Genomic DNA, 22,430 nt, shown 5'->3' with positions numbered 1-22,430 from the left:
AACGGCTCAACAATCTCAATGTGAAAGCAGTGTTTCTTGTTTCAGCTTGTGCTGGAAATCAATTCTAAAGGTTCTGTTGTATGTCTCCAAAGCAGAATGTAATTTTTTACCTTTTTCTGTCATTCCCTCAACTAAGAGTCACATGAAGATAAAAGGCTCACATTTGAAGCAAAATACAACAATAAAAAAAATCCATGGTACACAACTGCACCACTTTGACCCACCACACCCTCCATGGTTGCTACTTGTTATCATGCCCATTATTTCGCTAAACAAAAAAGTTGGAAATGGCTATAAGGATTATCTACTTTGGGTTCTGATATTCAGGACAAAAAAACAGAGCGACAGAGACAGAGGTGTGTGACATTTATTTTGAGAACAAAACATTCAAGTTAGATGAATAGCTTAATTACAGATTAAAACAGATTTTCCAAAGGGGGAAAAAGCCCCAATAATATTTCATCAGTTCCTCTGATCAATACTGATCAATCAATCTCTTGAGAACTTTCCAAAAGATTTCAACTATCAGGTTTTATTTTCCGTATCCGCTTTGTTTCCATCCTTTTCCCATGATAAATCTATCCATCATATCCAAAGCCCTTTCTGGTTGGTCATAAGGCAAGATGTGTCCTCCTCCTCGAACAATGACCTATGAAATCACATATAAAAAACAAATTAGAGATATCCCAAAGGAATGGGTGGAAAAATGCACCTGGACACATTAAATAGCATTATCAATTGGAACTCTGTTCTAAATTCTTAGTCACTACTTATTATCTGATCCTTAAATAATAACTTGTTCATACAAAGCAGATACACAAACAACCACCTACAAATCTCACCATTTATGTTAGAAACATACCCATAATAAGCTTCAAGGGCTGCCCTTGAAGAGCTCTGGAAACTTCAGATGATACAGAATACAGTTGCACAGGCTGTCAATAGTGTGACTATTCGGCACATGTAACACTGTTGCTTCATGAGCTGCATGGGTTGCCAGTGTATTTTTAAATTAAATTCAAGGTATAAATTCAAGGTACTAGTTGTCACTTTTAAAGCTCTCTGTGACTTTGGAAAAGGTTAACCGAGGAACCATAGAATCCCAGTTGATTCTACCTGTCCAATTGGGTCTAACATGATAGGCAGGCTATGGGTCCCATCAGCCAAGGAATGTCAACTTAAGGAGAGATGTGTCCTTTCTGCCATATTTCTTGTCCTGTGGAATGTTCTCCTGAGATTACAATAGCCATAATACATTTGAAAGGCCTTGAAAACTTAGATAGGTGCCTGGCTTGTATGTAAAGAACTCTCTTTCCTGGCTGCATCGACACCAAAAGATTATATGGCTATTTTTTGCATTGGATTTTAACTGTTTTAATTATTTTCATGATCATTGTCCGAAGTTACTGGTTTGCAGTGGGCAACTATACAAATTAAACAAATGCAGGGAAGATGGGCAGCATAAAAATTTAATGAATGAATGAATGAATAAATGAGCTACAAAGCTATTCTTAGTTGCATTAGTAATTGCCTGGTTCGATATATAATATAAAGCCATAAACCACAGTTTAATAAATTTAATAAATAATAATAATAATAAATAATAATACAGGATCAGTGTTTTGTTACACACACAGTTCCGTAACCAGACAAATTAAGATATGGCCTATTCTAATGTGTGATTCCAGTGATACTTCAAGTTTATTTCCTCTTTTCAATTAACATTGCATAACCATACATAACCATATCAAAGTAAAATGAAATTAGCATAAGGGAAAATGAAGACAATGAAAATGAACATTTCACAAGGAAGAAAACCTCAGGCCTCACACACAATCATTCATTCACTCATTCAGTAAGACAACACGTATCTACTCTACACAAGTTCAAATCACCAGGACCAGATGAACTACATCCCAGGGTTATGAAGGAACTGGCAGACGTAATCTCAAAACCATCATATCACTGATCCTGCAGCACTGGGGAAGTACTGGAGAACAGAAAAAAAAGAGTTGACACAGTTCCTAACTTCAAAAAAGGTAAAAACATGGATCCAGGAAATTACCAATCAGCCTGACGTGGAAAGATTCTAGGAAGGATAATCAAGCAACAAATCTGCAAACACTAGAGGCAAGAAAAGTTATAACCAGAAGCTAACATGGGTTTGTCAAAAACAAATCATGCCAGACAAATCTTATTTCATTCTTTGACAATGTGACTAAATTAGTGGACCAGAGAAATGCTAGGGACATAATTTATTTGGGCTTCAGTAAATCAGTAGACAAAATAGACCACAACCTACTTCATGGTAAGCTAAAAAATGTAGGATGGACAGCATCACCATCAGATGGAATTATAATTGGCTGACCAACCGCACTCAACGTATAGTCCTTAATGGAAAGAAATATGCAGTGGGTTCCCCAAGATTCTGTCTTAGGCCCAGGACTCTTCAACATCTTTGTAATTGATTTAGATGAGGGGATAGAAGGGTAAACCTATCAAATTCGCCAATGACACCAACCTGGTAGAGACGGCCAACACTTTAGAAGATAGGTTTAAGATCCAGAAGGATCTTGACAGACACTGGGCTGTAAACAACGAAATGAAATTCAATGATAATAAAAGCAAAGTTTTATACTTGGACAAGAAAAACTAAATGCACAAGTATAGAATAGGTAGTACCTGGCTCAATAGCAGTAACTGTGAGAGGGATCTGGGATTCCTAGTGGAGAATCACTTAAATATGTGTCAGCAGTATGCTGCAGCCATCAAAAAAGCCAATGCAGTTCTAGGCTACATTAACAGAGAATAGAATCAAAATCATGTGAAGTATTAATACCACTTTTATTCTGCTTTGGTAAGACCTGGCTTGCTCAGGAATTCTGGGAGTTGAAGTCCACGAGTCATAAAAGAGCCATGGTTGCCTACCCCTGGTATAGTGTAACAAAGAGCATGATAACAGTATTCCAAGATCTCAGGGGCTGCCTCAAAAAAGAGGAAGCCAATCTATTCTCCAAAGCACTGAAGTCAAGAAGCTATGAATGGAAACTTATGAAGGAGAGATGCAACTTAGAAATAAGGAGAAATTTCCTGACAATAATAATAATAATAATAATAATAATAATAATAATAATAATAATAGAAGAAAAGTAGTAGTAGTAGTAGTAGTAGTAGTAGTAGTAGTAGTAGTTTGAAGAGACCTTGAAGGTTATCTAGCCCAACCCCCTGCTCAGGCAGGAAACCCTATACCATTTCGGACAAATGCCTGTCCAATCTTTTCTTAAAAACTTCCAGTGTTGGAGCATTCACCACTTCTGGAGGCAGGTTGCTCCACTGGTTAATTGTTCTAACTGTCAGGAAGTTTCTCCTTAGTTCTAGGTTGCTTCTCTCCTTGACTAGTTTCCATCCGTTGCTTCTCGTCCTGCCTTCAGGTGCTTTGGAGAATAGCTTGACTTCCTCTTCTTTGTGGCAGCCCCTGAGATATTGGAACACTGCTATCATGTCTCCACCCCCTTTTCGTTCTCTTCATTAAACTAGACATACCCAACTCCAGCAGCCGTTTCTTATATGTTTTAGCCTCCAGTCCCATAATCATCTTTGTTGCTCTTCTCTGTACTCTTTCTAGAGTCTCAACATCTTTTTTACATCGTGGTGACCAAAACTGGATGCAGTATTCCAGGTGTGGCCTTACCAAGGCATTGTAAAGTGGTATTAGTACTTCACGTGATCTTGATTCTATCCCTCTGTTAATGCAGCCTAGCACTGTGTTGGCTTTTTTGGCACCTGCAGCACACTGCTGGCTCCTATTTAAGTGATTGACACTGCTTCCAGAAGTTGTGGATGCTTCATTGCTGAAGGTTTTTAATAAGAAATTAGACAACCATTTGTTTGAAATGGTATAGGGTCACTTGCTTGAGCTGGGACTTGAACTAGAAGACCGCCAAGGTTATTCTATTATTCTGCCTTTCTGTGTACTGCCAAATCAATGTATCCTCACTATCTTTACAACAATCCATTCAAAACTCACATAAATAGGTGAAGCTGTCCCTTCACTTGAACCAGATTTTGAAACATATACTTAGTTATTTAAAATTGCAGCGATCAAACTCACTTGAAATCATTTTGACCACTATTCTAATGCTTCAAGACTTTCCTTCTGTTCTGCAATCCATGGACAACTATGAGGAGATAATGCTAAACATCTTTAAAAATGCCAGCAATGTCATTCAGGCTTGATGGTATATGTACATATACTTTCTTGGAGAAAAAAAAGAAAGACTGACAGTCTCTCTCTATCCAGAATTGGAAGAAAGAGTAGAAAAAGAAAAAAAAACCTAACAGGATTCAATTCCAAATGGTATTCATACGCAAACAGAAAGTAACACTAGAACTTAGAGCCTTTGCTTATATTTACCCAATTCCTCTCTGACCCTTGTGTTTAAAGAAAAAGAAGGCAACAGCTGTAACATTTCAGGATGCTTCCAAAAAACAAAGGTCTTTGAATGTCAGTGTTTTAAGAGCCTGAATCTTTTTGTCATATGTCCCTGTATCCTGAACATAACCCTACTTACCGATTTGGATAAAAGGCAGATCATAAGAAAACTCCTTTCCAGACGTGTCCTAGAAAAAACTATCTCCCCCCTCCATATATTTTCATTAAAAGTGTGGGAAGTCAGCCCCCTCCCCTCCCCTCCCCCCAGAGAAAGAAATATGTTTGGAAATATTTAAAAGGCAGAATATATTTCCCTAAAGGATTTTAAAAGCAGAAATCAACCCCACCCCCAAGTCTCTCTGTCCCAAACAGAAACCAAGTCTGCAGAATTGCAGATGTGATAATCTGCAATAGTCTCCAGAAAGACTGGAGTCAGGAAACTGGGATTAGGAAGAAAGATCCCTAAAATCAACAGCCCCTCACACCAAAAATCTAAGAGTCATCAGCCACAGCCACAGGGAAGCAGGATTGACTTTTGGGAGATAACAGGATTAACCCACCACCATCAGAATACCAGAAAGGCACACTCAGACTCAGGTCAAAGTTCATGCCACAGGAACAACAACTTCAAACAAAAGGCTCAAGAAGGTATAAAAACCCACTCCCTTCATGTGCTCGCTCTCTTTTCTTCCAGAGACATCTTTCTGTCTTCTGTCTGTCTCTCCTCTTCAATAAACTGCAACCTTCTTTCTAAAGCAATCACTATGTTGTTTATTCCCGGCTTGGACTGAACCATGATGAAGACTTTTCCTTCAACAAAAGATTGTATTGAGCATATACCATTTTTATTTTCTCTCTCTCTCTCTCTCTCTCTCTCTCTCTCTCTCTCTCTCTCACACACACACACACACACACACACACACACACACACACACATGCACCACCATCATCATCGTCATCCTAACTGTGAAATTATTAAATGAAAAAGCAATGTATGTTGTAAGGACCTGAATTTCTATGAGAGTTCTCATACAAACAGAAAAATATCATGAGACTGCTGAACTTGACAACTGGAAGAAGGAAGGAAAAAGTAAGAGGCACATAAGAAAAGAGAAAACATGCTGAACAGGCACTTTTACTATACTTTTATCAATGAATCAGGAATTATTTTAAAGCAAACTTCAATTGGATTTGGATTGTTTACTTGGCTTGCTTAACGAAGTAAGTTATTTGAAATCATGACCTAGTTACGAATTGTCTGAAACAGAATGGTATCGTGGATTATTCCTTTTTCCAAATGCACAGAAGGAGAAACTAAAAAGCATATAAAAATCCTCTCCATCCCAAAGTTACTTCTTCTTGGATTAAAATGCTATTTTCTTCTACCATTCCACTATTTAATTTTTTTTAAAAAAATAACACTTCACTGTTCAGTATAATTTTGCATAGACTCCATGCAAAAGGCTTGGTCACATATGTGCATTTAAATTAAATAGTGGAAAGGTAGGAGAAAATAGTATTTTAATCCAAGAAGAAGTAACTTTGAGATGGAGAGGTTTTTTTATATGCTTTTTAGTTGTTGTTATCATAGGTGTATTTTATTAACTATCGTCCTTAGGCTAACATTAACTTCATATTTTGTGATCTTTTATAATATTAAATAAATTTGATTTTAAGTAGTTTTGACTGCTTTAATGCATTCACTTTGGCTAACTCAATAAACTAAATTATTTCATTGTACTATAATTGAACACATCCTTATTTATTTTATATAGAACCAATGTAAACTAGCACATTTTTATATTAAGGTCATGTGGCAGGAATTTTTTTTCAAAGCTTAAGATCCTTAGTATAAATTAATAGTAAATGATTCCTTATGAAATAGCAAAGACTTGTCTTAAGTTGATTAGAATCTTCTGCAGTTGTTTTGATATTAAGAGTGCATTAGCCATACTTAAGTGTCTGAAGAATACCAGTCAGAATCCCCAAACAGCAAAATGTATTTATGAGAATTTGTGTTGCTGATTGAGAATGTAATTTTTTGTGACAAGCCAATGCAGAATAATAGCCTGTCAAAGGCATATCATTTTTTTGGTCTAGAGTTAACAGTAGTAATTCTGATCAATTGTCCACCCTGAGGGAATAAGAATAGAAAGAAGATTTGGTAAAATAAATTCTTGCTGCTTCTCACATCTTTAACCAGTATGGGACAGAGAAGACTGAATATATGAGTCAGTTTGGTCTAGTGTTTAAGGAATTAGAAGAGAAAGCTAGAGACCATGAGTTCAAGTCTTGCCTTAGTCATGAAAGCAAGTTGAATGGCTTTGGGCCAGTCACTTTCTCTCAGCCCAACCCACCTCACAGAGTTTTTGTGGGGAAAATAAGAGATGTGTGTCGGATATGTTTAGATATGCCGCTTTGAGTTATCTGTAAAAATAATGAAGGCAGCCTACAAACAAATAAATAAAATAAACTATCTACTCTAAAATTCTTTTCTCAGTGCTTGTAATTTTAATAAATGCATGGTCCAGGTAGTGGAGGAAATTAAATTAGATTCTAATTAGATTAGAGTCAATCACATGCAATGAAAGAATTGGCATAGTACTTCACTTTGGCACGCTTACAAGTAGTCCTCATTTAGTAACTATTCACAGTTATGACTAATGAAAATAACTTGGCAAACAGGTCTGCAAAGCAAAGGAAAGCCGAAGTAACAGCATAAGCACAATTGCAGTGATTTACTTAGTGCTTGCTTTGCTTAGTGACCAAGTTGCCAGTCCCATTTGAAGTTGCTAAACAAGGACCTTTTCTTCACTTCATTTTAGAGAAATTCCTGGGACTAGAATAACTTGTTGATATGTCTGTGACAGCATAAATAACCAAGAGGTAAATTATCTTCAGGAACACCTACTGAGGTCATATGCTGATTATAGACTGAAGAAGCTATCTTTTATTTTTCTTATTCTCTTCTGATATGTTGATATTTTTATTCTTGACATGTATTTTTATATCAACATGGAACAAACTTCCGACTCACTAGCACTGATAATGTTATCTAGTTGAGTAATGAAACATCTGCAAGCAAACAACCAAACTCAAGAGAACACCAAGGACTTCACAGTTTAACCCTTCCTTCCTTCCTTCCTTCCTTCCTTCCTTCCTTCCTTCCTTCCCTTTCTCACAAGTTGTCAGATATATGGGCACACAATCAGAAAACCTTATGTCTTTTAGTTTAAAAAGATTCTACCAGACTTCTGAACTTTTGCTACCATAGACTAAAATGGCTCTCCTTTTGCTGTGTCATATTTAACCTATGTTTTATTTTTCTTAGAAAAATCTCACCTGATAGAATTCACCCACTTGGCGTACATAGCCAGCAACTTCAGGATCTTTATCGTGTATTCGCCATACAATTCTCTCAGCATTTTTGTATTCTTTCACTTTGCCCCATGGCACGGTAGGCAGAAATCGTTCTGTAAGTGGAGCTGCCACAATGATATCAAGTTGCCCATTGTATAAGAGAACCTGGAAGTCAAATGTAAATACAAAAACAAGCAGAGCTCAAAACAATATTTTCAATTTGTTTTATTGATTTTTATCAACCCCAAGCATTATTTTAATTATGATTGTTGTTCTTACTCTTGATTTTATGCTGTTATGTTTTTATTACTTTATTTTGATTTCTATGTATTTTTAGTCATTTGTATAGTAAAAAAGAATATTTTGACGGTCAATAACTGATAAATATAAATCATTTATATCATAAATTTGATATTAAAGGAGCAAAAACTGTTGCAGAATGAGATCAGCCTAAAAAGGCATCTTGAGATCTAGCACAGAGAGTTCAGAGACATAAAACAAAAAAGCAGAAGCCTACAAAATGCGGTGGTTTCTGAGATGCATCTTTTCTGATTCTGAATTTGACAAAACACTAGCAGATCCTGACAAGTTACAGAAAAGGCTCACTTTGCAGGAATCAGGTCCTTAGGTAAAGGTAAAAGGTTCCCCCGCACATGCGTGCTAGTCGTTTCCGACTCTAGGGGCCGGTGCTCATCTCTGTTTCAAAGCCGAAGAGCCAGCGCTTGTCCGAGGACGTCTCCGTGGTCATGTGGCCAGTATGACTAGATGCCAAAGGCGCACGGAACGCCGTTACCTTCCCACTGTAGTGGTCCCTATTTTTCTACTTGCATTTTTACGTGCTTTCGAACTGCTAGGTTGGCAGAAGCTGGAACGAGTAACAGGCACTCACTCTGTTACGTGGCACTCGGGATTCGACCCGCCAAACTGCTGACCATCTGATCGACAAGCTCAGCGTCCTAACCCACTGAGCCACCGCGTCCCTTTTAATCAGGTCCTTAAGTGGAGGAAAAACCTGCCCTCACTAGGTATTGGCAGCAGCTCACATTCTTTCAACCATAATATGCATTTCAAGCCCTTGTCACCTTATTAATTCTAGAATACTATTATTTTTAAAATGTTTTACCCATAGAGATCACAATGGCAAATCTTGTCATATACTATTATATTTACAGAGGCTGGAATGAACAGCCTTAACTGCATTAAAAATGACAAAATATTGTTCAGGAAATGAATAAGGATCTAAAAGTCTAATGTTTCTATTGCCTACAAGGGATTAAGCTAACTTTGTTTTAAATTTAAAATACAGAGATGGTATTCGAACATTTGGGAAGAAGTTTAAAACGCATAGATGGAAAGTTCAAAACGTTTAGCTTTATTTCTTAGTAGAGCTAGAGGGTAGGACAGAAACACAAAAAATGTCACCAACATTATTACATGATCAGAAAGTATCTTTCCAGTACAAGCAAGATTAATGTATGCACAAAGATGGAAACATTCGGCAGTACCCACAATGAAAGAATGGTTGGTGAAGATGATGGAACTTGCTGAAATAACAAAATTGAGTTTTTTAGTCAGAGAAAGGACAGTATCTACATGTATTGCTGACTGGAAATCCCTTATGGACTTTTTGCATAAAACAGAATAAAAACTTATGGTTTATGGTTTAGATCAGACATGTCAAACACAAGGCCCGGGGCCCAGATCCTGCCCGCGAAGTGGTTTCATGTGGCCCGCAAAGCCATCCTGGAAACAGTGAGGGAACGGCCCCCTCTGCCTTGGCCCTGGCCCAGAGACTCTCCTTCTGCCAGAGACCCTCAGATCTGTCCCACTCCTGCCCAGGCCCCCATAGGCACCCTTGATGCGAACGATGTAGAGCTGGCCACGCCCACCCAGTAGGCCATACACACTCTAGGCACGCCCACCCAGTAGGCCACGCCCACCCTTGCCATACCCACCCGGCCCCCTGAGGGCAACCACAATGCTGATGCGGCCCTCAATGAAATTGAGTTTGACACCCCTGGTTTAGATTATTAGACAAGATAAATTATAGAAAGAGTGTTAAGCTGCACCTATAAATTGGGAAATTTATAATTATACCTATAATTGCTGTAATGAAGGTATCCTTTCCCTTTTCTACCTTTTACTTTTTCCCTCTTTCTTGCATTTTTAGTTTTATTTCTTTTTCTTACTTTGTATTAGTTTCTTTCTTCTTCAAAATCTTTCATAAAAAATATGTGTATGTGTATTTATACATAAATATACTCTCTTTTCTCTCTCTCTACTTATCTAGATATAGTATCACAGCTGAAATCTATTCACTGCAGTTTATATACTTTATACAGAATTAAGCAGGAGAAGCAAAACATTAAGGCCATTAGCTATCTAAATGGAAAGAAAGATTGAAAACAGATGTGATCAGTTCAGGAACATATGCAGAGGAGGAATCAAAACCTCAAGTTGGCAGTTGTGACTGAAGCCCTGTCCTTCCCACTTCCTTTTTTAAACAAATAAAAAAGAGATAAGCCTTCAGTCACATGGTTAGCTGCCATCTTGCCTTTTTTCTTTCCTCATTCCTAGAGAACCAGGTTTGGCCTAAAAATTCAGAATCATAGGCATTTCCCTTAAATCCTTGGATGCTGCCCCACTGAACATTATTCAGTATCCAGAGACTAACGTTAATTTAATTTAATTTTTTTTAATTTTAATCCCATTTATATCCCGCCCTTCTCCGAAGACTCAGGACGGCTTACAATCTAAGCACAAATCAATGTGCTTAGCAGTAGCCTTCATTCTATGTATATGCCTGCTTATTAGGGCTTTCGGGGGGCCCCAAGCGGCATTATTACAAAGTCAGCTTATTGCCCCCAACAATCTGGGTCCTCATTTTGAAATGATACTCATTTCAAAAAATATTAGTTTAAATATTGTTTTTACTATGTTATTATTTTGGCTCATCTTTTTTCACGTGCAACATTTTTCATGCCACCTCAAAGTGCAAATGCAGCACTTGATTGGAAAATACTGCGAATTTTCAATTCAGAATTAAGATATTCGAGTGTACATCATTTCAAAAAGGAGATTTTATTAATACCAGAACATACTTCATTCTACAAAGGTGTCTTAACTTTCCCTTTACATCTTATTAGACACTTCTGTGACACATTGGCCCATTCTTTGACAGAAAAGTAGTGTAATTTAATGTGATAAAATTTAGCATTATCATATTTTTTAGCCAAATGTTGCATGTTTCTACGCCCATTTTAAAAAGTATATATCATATTTATAAAAAGAACTGTAGTGGCACATGTATTTCAGTAACAAGTCTTGATCTTCCATGACCTCAGTAAAAACATTACGCTTAATAATATGTTATTATAATTATCCTTATAAGGGTAGAAATAGCTTTACTAGCCTATATGCCATACAGTCCGCATTGTTTAATAATATTCTGTGAAGAATGTAGGAGCAGAAGTGAGGGATATTTATTTTTTCTATTTACATTTCAACTGAGAAATTGAGATGATTTGTAGAGCACCCCTAAATGTATCTGTCTCAAAAAAAGTCTTAGTAGATAGATGAGATTAAGAGAGAATGATTGATCCAAATTTAGTCAGTGAGCTGTATGGCCAATGAGATTAAAACCTATGTCTCCTCCAACCTAATTGCAATGTACTAACAGTAGCTTGGGGGTAAATAGATTCTATTAATATATTTTATGTTTAAATTTTTTATTTAATATTTTATTTCTTCCCCCCCATCCTTGACAAGGTGACTATCATGTGTAAACTTACAAATGAGCATGGCTGCAGTCATTTTCCTTCTCATTCTAGGTTGCCATAGAACAGAGGGAGGGTGGTTGCCCAAGTGCTTTGTTAGTCAAAATAACCTTGGGAACCAAGGTCATTGGCTGCTCCCAAGACTAGGAACAGGGCGTTGCATAAAAAGTCCGCCAAATAATCATATTGGGGAACGTAGTTGCTTGCATAGTTTTATGGGTAGGACATTTGAATTTGTACTGGGAAATTGTTACTTGTGTATCCAGACTTGGTTTCACTCTTTACCATGCCGATACTTTGTAACTAATAAACATGTTCTTTAAGAAATTTGCAATTAATTAAGTGTCTTTGCAAAACACACAACACACACTCTCTTTCTCTCTTTTAAAATAGTACACTTGTCTTCTATAAAAATACAATATCAGTCATAATAATGTTAAACATTCAGGTTCTAAAACTGGTAAGAAACTCAACCTGGCATCTTACTTACTCTGTAATGATCCATTAAAACAGCCAACCAAGGTTTTATTGTCTTCATTATATCTTCAATCAAATATTCCTCAACCATAGAACCATCATGGAAAGTCAAATTTCCAACATGAATAGATTTTCTTATGTTTGGCAGTGATAATAGCTTTCCAAAATATTTCTGATCTTCAGGGTCCTGTTATTAAAATAATAAAGAGAAAGAACACATATAAAATTATTTCATCAAAGCAAGAAAGCAAATTCATTCAACTACATTTTAGATGATTCTGCTTTTCTTCTTATAGCAGCCAAGTGTATTTATCACTGTGTTTGTGAGAACTGAAACAATTGACCTTGCAGGTTCATGTTCAAGTTTGAAATGATGAAACAATTTAGTATTCATCACTATTGCAAACAATTTGGTATGCGCATATCAATTAACTTTATAAGAAGAAAAAAGCCACCAGTTTGTAAAAAGATATGGTATTGAGTAATAAAAATGGAAGTTGTTTTTCATTGATTAATATAAATACACTAAATCAATTCTGATGCTGAAATAATACTTCACTAGTTACTCTTTTATAAGAGAGGAAAAAAGTCTGCTGGACCAGATCCAAAAGCCCAACTCATTTGCATGCTGGCAATAGGATTTTATACCATTTGCCCTCATTATCTTGTACAAAGGTTTACAATATGAAAAAAATCTATGTAGGCAACCTAGCCAATAGTTTTAGACCAAAAGTCTGGAAGAAAAAAATTCTTTCTTCCTTAAGAAGAATGCACTTCTGCAGATCAAAACAGAATGAATTAGGATGCTGATGAAGAGAAAGATACCTATGTTACAGTAGCTATAAATAACATTGTCTTCACTGACTTCTTGACCTAGTAAAACACATATCTGGCTGTGAGGTCTTAACCACCAAGCTCTTCACAATTCAACCCTGAGTTACAAATATTCTATTGGTACTACAATTCTGGCCTTAAGAAAAAGAAGGGATCTTTCCTGCAAGCCTTCAAAGACAAAGTAAATCTGTCTTATTCATCTGATCTAATTTTTGCAGAATGTCATTATATCACTATCATTCTTTTGGGTCTATAGACCAATTGTGTATATATAAAGTGCATTCAGAAAGTATTCAGACCCCCTTCACTTTTGTCAATTTTGATACGCTGCAGACCGATTCTATAGTTGTTGAAATTCATTTTTTTATCATTAATCTACATACAGAACCCATAATGACAAAGAGAAAACAAAACCATGCTTCACTATTGGGATGATACTGGGCAGGTGATAAGTGGTGCCTGGTTTCCTCCAGACACTTCAATTTAGAATTGAGGCCAAACCATTCAATCTTGGTTTAATCAGACCAGAGAAATTTGTTCCTCACAGTCCTTCAGGGGCTTTTTTTTTTTTTTGCAAAATCCAAGTAAACTTTCATGTATTTTGCACTGAGGAGAGGCTTCTGTCTAGCCACTCTGCCATAAAACCCAAATCGGTGGAGGGCTGCAGTGATGGTTGTCCCTCTGCAACTCTGTCCCATGTCCACACAGGATCTCTGGAGCTCAGTCAGAGTGACCATCAGATTATTGGTCACCTCTTTTACTAAAGCCCTTCTCCCTTGATTGCTCAGTTTGACCAGGTAACCAGCTCTTGGAAGAGTCCTGTTTGTGCCAAACCTCTTCCATTTGAGAATTATGGAGGCCACTGTGCTCTTAGGAACCTTCAGTGTAGCAGAAATTTTACTGTAGCCTTCCCCAGATCTGTGCCTTGCAATAATCCTGTCTCTGAGCTCTGCAGGCAGTTCCTTTGACCTCATGGCTTTTGCTCTGCTACCGTATGCATTGTCAGCTGTGAGGCCTCCTGTAGAGGTTTGTGCCTTTCCAAATCATTTCCAATTAATTTAATTTACCACAGGTGGACTCAAGTCAAGGTCTAGAACAGGGGTAGGCAACCTCGGCTCTTTTATGACTCGTGGACTTCAACTCCCAGAAATTCTGAGCCAGCTGGCTCAGGAATTCTGGGAGTTGAAGTCCATGAGTCATAAAAGAGCCGAGGTTGCCTACCCCTGTTCTAGAAACATATCAGCAACAATCAAGAGAAACAGGAGGCACCTGAGCTAAATTTCAAGTGTTGCAAAGGGTCTGAATACTTATACCAATGTGATATTTGAATTTTTATTTTTAATAAATTTAAAGACATTTCTAAAATTCTCTTTTCACGTTGTCTCTATGGAGTACTGAATGTAAATTAATGAGAAAAAACGAATTTCAGTAATTATAGAATCATGCTGCAGCATAACAAAATTAACAGAAGTGAAGGGGGTCTGAATAAATTCTGAATGCACTGTACATTTTCAATATGTCTGCATTTTCTCATGAGTACTAACCTGGCACTGCAAGAAATTGAAATAGTTGCTACATCCTGAAACAGTCTCAATATAAGGAGGACTTCCAGTTTTATCACCATTCAACAGAATATCAAATACCTGAGGAAGAAAATCATGTAAGTTTAACATGTTCATTTTCATTGTTGAGTATGTCAATTGTTTACTTTTCTACAGTTCCCACAGCTAGTAAAAAAAAGTTGGTAAAATATATTTGCACTAAGAAATACTAAAAGGAAAAGCCCTCCTTGCATCAAGATCCATCTGAATACCACATTTCAAATCATAAAAGAAAAATGTCCCAATCAAATGTCGCCAAAATAAGTTGAAAGGAAATGTCATTTTGTTCCTTGGAAAAAGTACGGGCTGCATGAGCTGGGCCACTTAGTCTGACCCAGCAAACATTTTTCCTGTCCTTATTTAAGGTACTGCAGTTAACATTCCAGAGATTAAACTAGCTTGGCATGATATCAACTAAAATTATTGTAACAGAAATTTTTAAGTTTTTTTTTGTTCTCTTCTTTTTAAAAATGTTTTTGTAAAATGTGGAAGATTCATTAGATCAGGGGTGTCAAACTCAATTTCATTGAGGGCCGCATCAGCATTGCGGTTGCCCTCAAGGGGCCAGGTAGGTGTGGCCAGGGTGGGCGTGGCCTACTGGGTGGGCGTGGCTAGAGTGCGTATGGCCTACTGGGTGGGCGTGGCCAACTCTACATCGTTCACATCAAGGGTGCCTATGGGGGCCTGGGCAGGAGTGGGACAGATCTGAGGGTCTTTGGTGAAAGGAGGGTCTCTGGGCCAGGGCCAAGGCAGTGGGGGCCGTTCCCTCACTGTTTCCAGGATGGCTTCACGGGCCGCATGAAACCACTTCGCGGGCCACATCTGGCCCCCGGGCCTTGTGTTTGACATGTCTGCATTAGATTGCTGGACACTAAAAAGTGTCTCGTATCAGTTAATGGTGTATGGTAACCACTTCATTTTTTTTTAAATTGACTGAAAAAAAATAGAATACTTATTTGTGGATATAAAAGGTATGATAAATATGTCCAAGCATCCTCACAACTTCCAAGATTACTTTTCTTTCAGTTTCTATAGGTAAGTAAAAGCTTTAGGACATTCGGGAATCAACATTAAGAAGTTAAAGCAATTCACAAAAGAGGTGCCTATGTAAATGCTCAAGTTTGAAGGGAGTCCAATGTAAACTTTAGGAGAACATTGGAGAATGACTTCTCTCCCTTTTAGGCTGATATTTTATTTTATTTTTTTGCTGCTGCTGCTGCTGCAATCAAGTTTGTGACCTCCATTTGATTTCCTTCTGACCCCTTACTGTGATCAGATGCTTTTAATTGCGGAAGGTCATCATGTGGGCCTCTATGACTTACTTCAAAGGCTTCTTTCCATTTCTTCTGCTGGATATATTGTTGTCCCAGATCAGACTGATTCTGGACATATATCCTCTGCTTCTCATCTACCAAGCCAATTTGATATAAGAAATCTGCATAGCCTCCCAGCATCTGATCAGGAAAATGAACTATATTAACCACAAATGTTTTCATTTTAAAAAGTCATTAAAAAGATGGAAAAGAACATAACAAAATCAATACACTAGAACAAGCTAATGCTATACACTGACACTGTAATAAAATTTCAATGGCTTTTAAGCAGCCATCTTGCTAGGGTTGCATCTAATTTGCAATCATATATTTAAGGTTAAAAGCATTTGCACTGGCTGGATATCAATCAGGATAATGTTCTTTTGGGGCCTGCAATTTCAGAATATAAAAAATATAGAAATCATACCACTTCAGGGTCACAAAGACCATCCCCAATGGCAACACCTTTGAAGTTGATCTTTATCTTTGCTGTAGGATTATTGCTATGAATATAATATCCAATGGCTGGCACATATTTTCCTGCATAAGACTAAAGATAATACATTGGTTGACATTAATATAGAGGGGGTACTTATACATTTTCCAACTTTGATTAGAGTTTCTTATATTGTGTCTAAAGGCTGATACATTTAGTTAACCCCAATCAAGAGCTTCAGATGTGTGCTAATTTCAATATCCAGACAATATCTGAGCAGCGTCAAATTAGGAAAGACTGTTACATTTGCTTACCACAGTGTCTTAAGGGTTCACATGTTTCTTTGGAAATAAAAACAGAAAATGATAATGTTCTGAGTTAAGTAATCATTTTATGTCTTCTTAGTTAATTGGCATCAACAGAAAATTATATATTTGCTTAAATAAAAAACAGAAACAGAAATTCTATTTATTTATTTGATTTGATTTGATTCACACCAAGCCATTATTTGCTCAAAGGAGCATAGAGAATGCTTCCTCCTCCTATTCTCCCTATTTGGAAGAAAGCAAATGATTTTGAGCCAGATTATCAGAGCAGTTTGATACATAAAGGAGGATTAGAATTCATAGTTTCCCAGTTTCTAGCCCAGCATCTTAATAATTAACCCGACTAGTATTTTGTTTCACAAACGCTATTCTGTTTATAACAAGTCTGCAAAATGGGTGAGAAAACATGTATATAACTGAACTATTTAGTAGTCATTTGAAACAACTTTTTAATCTTTTAGAAATGAAAACAACAGGATTTTTGGTCACTAAAGGCAAAAGGCATAAAGGAAATTCATGTTATTTACATGTCCATCCTCTGTTGCTGTTGGCAAAATTTAATTTTAAAAAAACCCTTCCAAGACAAAATCTGTATAGTCAGAGAAACAAATACCCAGTGAAAACAGTATCTCTTGACTATAAAACATCACTTGTGTTAGCAATCACTGGCAACATTAAACTGCTGAAAAAAATGTATTGTTAGACCTATTATATCCAATATATATTGGGTACAATATGTTGCTCCAAATGTTATCTCAGATGTGGGAAAGTTTTCTTAAAAAGATAAATATTAGTAGAGCTATTTACAATACCAAAAAAAATTATATTTCTCTGGTGAATAGATAATCAAATGCAAAAACTACTGGAGAAAGCTGGTAAAACAACATAGTTGCAAAACTGAATTTAAATTCTTTATGTTGAGACCAATGCTACAAGTTAAATTCAGAGGTCAAAATTAACCTCACTGAAAGATCTGGGGGGAAAAAGAAAGAAAACTTTGTTTTCAGCCCTTGGTTTGTAAAACAAGAAACAGGACAACTTACAATACAGTTACCTGTATTATTTTACAAAGTTTAAATGTGACTTCCTGTGTGTTCACATGCATATAATCTCCACAACTTGCATTGTTAACAATAAGAGTAGCTGGAAAAATTACTGCCTTTCTTCTATTTGTTCTGAGCGTGGTGGTGCAGTGGTTAGAATGTAATATTGCAGGCTAATTCTGCTGACTGCCAACTGCCAGAAATTCGGCAGTTCAAATCTCATCAACTCAAGGTTCACTCAGCTTTCCATCCTTCCAAGATCAGTAAAATGAGGACCCAGATTGTTGGCAGCAAATATGCTGACTCTGTAAATCGCTTAAAGAGGGCTGTAAAGCATTGTGAAGCGGTATATAAGTCTAGGTGCTATTTACCTTCCTTGCAACAGAATTGATTATCCACCCAAAAAATATTCTTAGGTTTCCATGAAACTTCCAATATTAAAGCAACTTAGATCAGAGCTGATAAATCAGTGCCATTCAATAAAAGAGTTTAATTATTTTGCTATGCAAGTGCAATTAATTATATACCCTTTATCAATTCTGCTTGCCTGATTACATAATAATATAACATTTTCAATTAGAACCGAAGACTTTGAAAATTTTGCTGAGTGATCAAATTACCCGTCTAGAACTCTTGCTGGTTACTGCCTATCAACAATTCTAATCATTAATAGAAGTTTTATTTCTTCTTTAATATTTATACAGACATTTAACATACAATAGAACAGGGGTGTTAAACTCGCAATGTCACATGATATGTCACGACATATCGTGACTTTTTTTCCATTGCTGGCAATGGGGTGGACACGGTTTCGGCATGACACATCTGGCCCACGGGCCAGCAGTTTAACACCCCTGCAATAGAATATGGTTTGTAAGTAAAATAGAAATTTACACTCTCAAATTGACAAATGTTTAAGCAAACTTACTTCTCCTGTTGCATAGAAGTCATTTTTCTGATACTGAGGAAAAAGCTGGAAAAACTGAACAATCGCACTGAAATGCAGATATAGTATCAGTTAATATACACACTGAGAAACTGTAGTAGAAACTCAGAGCTCACTTTAATGTGAAATCTCATTTATTTAATCAATGGCTGCACTTTTAAAGACAAAGTCTGACATCTATCTTTACAGCACTGAAAAAAGCGACTTGGGATTATTCCAGGCATTTATGATCACTGCAATCTCCCCATGGTCATGTCAAAATTTGGGCATTTGGCATCCATCACATATTTACAATGGTTACAGCATCCTCAGGCATGTAATCATCATCTGTGACCTTCCCAGCCAACTTTAGACAGTAAAGTCAATGGAGGAAGCCAGATTTACTTAATAACTACATGGTTCACTTAACATCTGCACTGGTTCACTTTATAGCTATGATGAAAAGTTGGACATGACTCACTTAACAACCACCCATGTTAGTAATCAATATTCTGGTCCTGATTTTTGTCATAAGTCAGGACAACCTATAAATATTAGAGTTATGCAACTCATTTAAAGAGATCCTTCACAATGTGTTAGCATAAGGAAAGCACCATTTCCTGAAGTATTAAAGCCAGCCCTATCCTATGGAAGTGTTGAATGACTGCTTTGAAAGCTGTCCTTGGTTATCTGTGTATTTAACAGTGAGATAATCCATGCACAGATGCTCCATCAGATGCACACATGCATACATGGACAAGCAGGGATACACGGATGCCTGGAAGCTGCTTTAATACTATGCTTTGCACAGCTCTAGTAAATTTTATAAATCTCTACAGAAGGACTTACTTTTATGAAAAAAGAAAACATTCAGCTTTAACTTACCTATACAAATCTCTTCCTACATCATCTTCATTCTTTGCATATCCTTTTGGATCATCTGTAAAACTGAAGCCAGTTCCAACCTGATAATTAAGGAGAACCAGGACATTGAGGAACAAAGAATTTTAGTTTGTTGCTGATGTTTTTCACATCAAATAAAATTTAATTAACTATATAGTTTCATCTAAAGCTATATCGAATTTTAATCTGGTTTTGCTCTTAGTCTATATTCATGTCTATTTAGACGTCAATTTCATCAATTTCATTAATTTCATCAATGGGCAAATTTCTAAGCTAGTAAATTGGATATTTATATATTTTTTACTATATTGTAAACTGCTCAGTTGCCTTGAAGTGTGAGATAGACAGCAAATAAATTTAAGGATAAGAGTAGGAGTGGGAGGAAGGAGGAAGAAGGAGGAGGAGGAGGAGGTGGTGGAGGAGGTAATTTCAGGTTAGAAAATCTGGATTCCCATTTTTCTTGTTTTTCAGGCATAACTTATGTCTTTTTTCTTATGTGGTAGTAATAAACTTTTAGTTGTTGATTGGAGTGTTGATGGCTGGCTATTAAGTTGTTGGCTGTTGTTTCCTTGTGCTGCCAAGTCTTAAGACTTAAGATCCTAAGTACCTGATAAACTGTTGGTAAATCAGCACTACTGTTGCTGAAACACTGGCCTAAGGGTACTATAATTTGGGGATGCTTACCACTACCATGAGGCTATTCCTACTATAAAGAACTGATGTTCAAGTTTATATTTTAAATAGAACATTATTCGTTCTTAACTTACTGGATTGTCAATATACAGCATGGAGAACTTAGAGGTCCAAGGAAACTTTCGTTCAGTCACTGTTAAAGCAAGCAAACCAAAATAAGGTTTCAACTATCATTAATGTACCAAACTGTGGAAATCTGAGGTGAATTTGGCATAATAAAGGTAAAGGTTCCCCCGCACATATGTGCTAGTCGTTTCCAACTCTAGGGGCCGGTGTTCATCTCCATTTCAAAGCTGAAGAGCCAGCGCTTGTCCAAGGACGTCTCCGTGGTCATGTGGTCGGCATGACTAGACGCCAAAGGCGCACGGAACGCTTTTACCTTCCCACCGTAGTGGTCCCTATTTTTCTACTTGCATTTTAACATGCTTTCAAACTGCTAGGTTGGCAGAAGCTGGGACGAGTAACAGGCACTCACTCTGTTACGCGGCACTTGGGATTTGACCCGCCAAACTGCCAACCTTCTGATCGACAAGCTCAGCGTCCTAACCCACTGAACCACCGCGTCCCTTGAATTCGGCATACCAAAATACATTTTGGATATGTCACCCCCACTCACAAAATAAAACTTCAATGTGTGAATAATAATAATTCTGAGTATTATAGGATCTGGGCTCTGGATCCCGGTCCAATGCTTTTATCAATGATGCTAATATAAAATAACATATGATCAATTGTTTGATATGTTAGCCTAAATTAACATTTCTAATCTAATCTATAGTATTGTTGCAGTAAAGGATATATGAAAAAGGCACTGCAGGTAGTCCTCAAATAACTGGCCTGGGGACCAATGTGAATATGGCATTCTGGAGGTGGATGATGGATTAGAAAACACCCCACCTCCTCCCTATGTGCACATTGCTCCCTTCTTCCCCATCTTAGCTAATTTGACTTTCTTAATTTTAAAGATCTGTATTATGGTTTCAACGTTTTACATTCCATTTTTACTGAATGATATGGGCAGCATATAAGTTTAATAAATAAATGAATTAAAGTTATGACCATAATTGAGCCTGCAATTTTGGTTACAAGTCAGGACGGTTGTAAAATGGGTTACCGTGTGGTGGGGCCTGATTATACAACCATTTTTTGGAGCAGTCATTAAGCAACACAGTGCTTAATAAGCCAAACAAATTGTTCGCTTTGGGGTATGATTTGCTGGAAACTGGAAGGAAACACAGGCTTCTGACAAAAAAAAATGTCATCAATCATGGTCACGTGGCTACAGAATGCTGCAAATGGCCATAAATCTGGGCTGTTTGCCAAACATCCAAAATGTGGTCATGTGACTATATAGTGAGGTTTGGATGTTGAAACTGTGAAACAAACTAAAGACTGTCACATTGGATCAGTTTTCACTACTAATTCTATTTTAGTCCATGATAGTAGATTAACTAACTTTCAAGTTATTTTTATTTCAGAATAATGTAACATGTTAAGAATAACATTTAATTTCAATTAGTCTGTATGTATACAATATCTTCAACTATGTATTAATACCATAGTCCATGCATCTAGGATTTTAAATATAATTTTGCTGTATTTTATAACATTTTACTTCATGGGGCTCTTTATTTCTTGCCACTAAAAAACAGAGACCTAGTAACATCTAGCAAATAAATAGGAAGCATGACACTGTCATTTGTGCTTATAAATTTAAAAGATATTATTTTCACACTGACAGACTCCAAGTTTTGTAAAGTGAGTTTTAGCCATATTTCATCTCAAACATAAGTATTAACTTTGCATTAGCAAGTATCCACTTCCTTACTTACACTTGTTCAGAATAGGAAATCTATATTTTGCTATTAAATACATTTCACTCAAAAATAGAATTACAATTAAAATTTGGCAAAAAATGAATATTCGAAAGTAAAAAATATGTGTTTATATTCCCATATACTACACTAGAAACAAAACATATACTTGCAAGAAAGATTCTTCTGAACAACATATGGTCCATGTTCAACGAAGAGGCCAAACATAGATGTTCCTCCAGGTCCCCCTTGGAGCCAAAGTAGGACAGGAGTCTTTTCTGGCTGAACCTGAAACCGTAAGAACAAAAAAAACATGGAACTATTCTTGAAATACTGCATTTATTTTAACAGATTGTAAAAAACTGTCTCAGTTTTATTTTGCTTTATCTGGTTTTCCATATGGTTATTATCAAACTGAATATGAGGGTTTTGGGCTACCATTCTGAAATAAATATCGACCTTGCTGTCAAGCAAAATCAAGCTTTTAATAATTAGAT

The 22,430-nt window shown here is 36.7% G+C and overlaps 1 protein-coding gene across 5 annotated transcripts in view; it reads right to left on the bottom strand.

Moving 5' to 3' along the window:
* Positions 1-355: 355 nt before the first annotated feature.
* Positions 356-22,430, bottom strand: part of CPVL (carboxypeptidase vitellogenic like) — a 46,758-nt gene continuing 24,683 nt past the window's right edge. For 4 of the 5 annotated variants that reach the window (XM_083378192.1, XM_083378190.1, XM_083378191.1 and 1 more), the window contains exons 4-13: positions 22,107-22,221; positions 20,194-20,252; positions 19,409-19,488; positions 18,527-18,593; positions 16,221-16,343; positions 15,803-15,934; positions 14,424-14,522; positions 12,059-12,232; positions 7,775-7,957; positions 356-649 (exon numbers count right to left, since the gene is read on the bottom strand). In XM_083378192.1, coding sequence (XP_083234318.1) covers positions 533-649; positions 7,775-7,957; positions 12,059-12,232; positions 14,424-14,522; positions 15,803-15,934; positions 16,221-16,343; positions 18,527-18,593; positions 19,409-19,488; positions 20,194-20,252; positions 22,107-22,221 — 1,149 coding nt within the window. In that variant the 3' untranslated portion in view covers positions 356-532. The remainder of the gene's footprint in view (positions 650-7,774; positions 7,958-12,058; positions 12,233-14,423; positions 14,523-15,802; positions 15,935-16,220; positions 16,344-18,526; positions 18,594-19,408; positions 19,489-20,193; positions 20,253-22,106; positions 22,222-22,430) is intronic. The other variant, XM_083378193.1, reaches the window with a different exon arrangement.

Source organism: Vipera ursinii (genome assembly GCF_947247035.1).
Source record: "Vipera ursinii genome assembly, chromosome: Z".
NCBI classification, from domain to species: Eukaryota; Metazoa; Chordata; class Lepidosauria; order Squamata; family Viperidae; genus Vipera; species Vipera ursinii.
The sequence above is the reverse complement of the archived record's forward strand: the minus strand, read 5'-3'. Positions and strand labels throughout refer to the sequence as shown.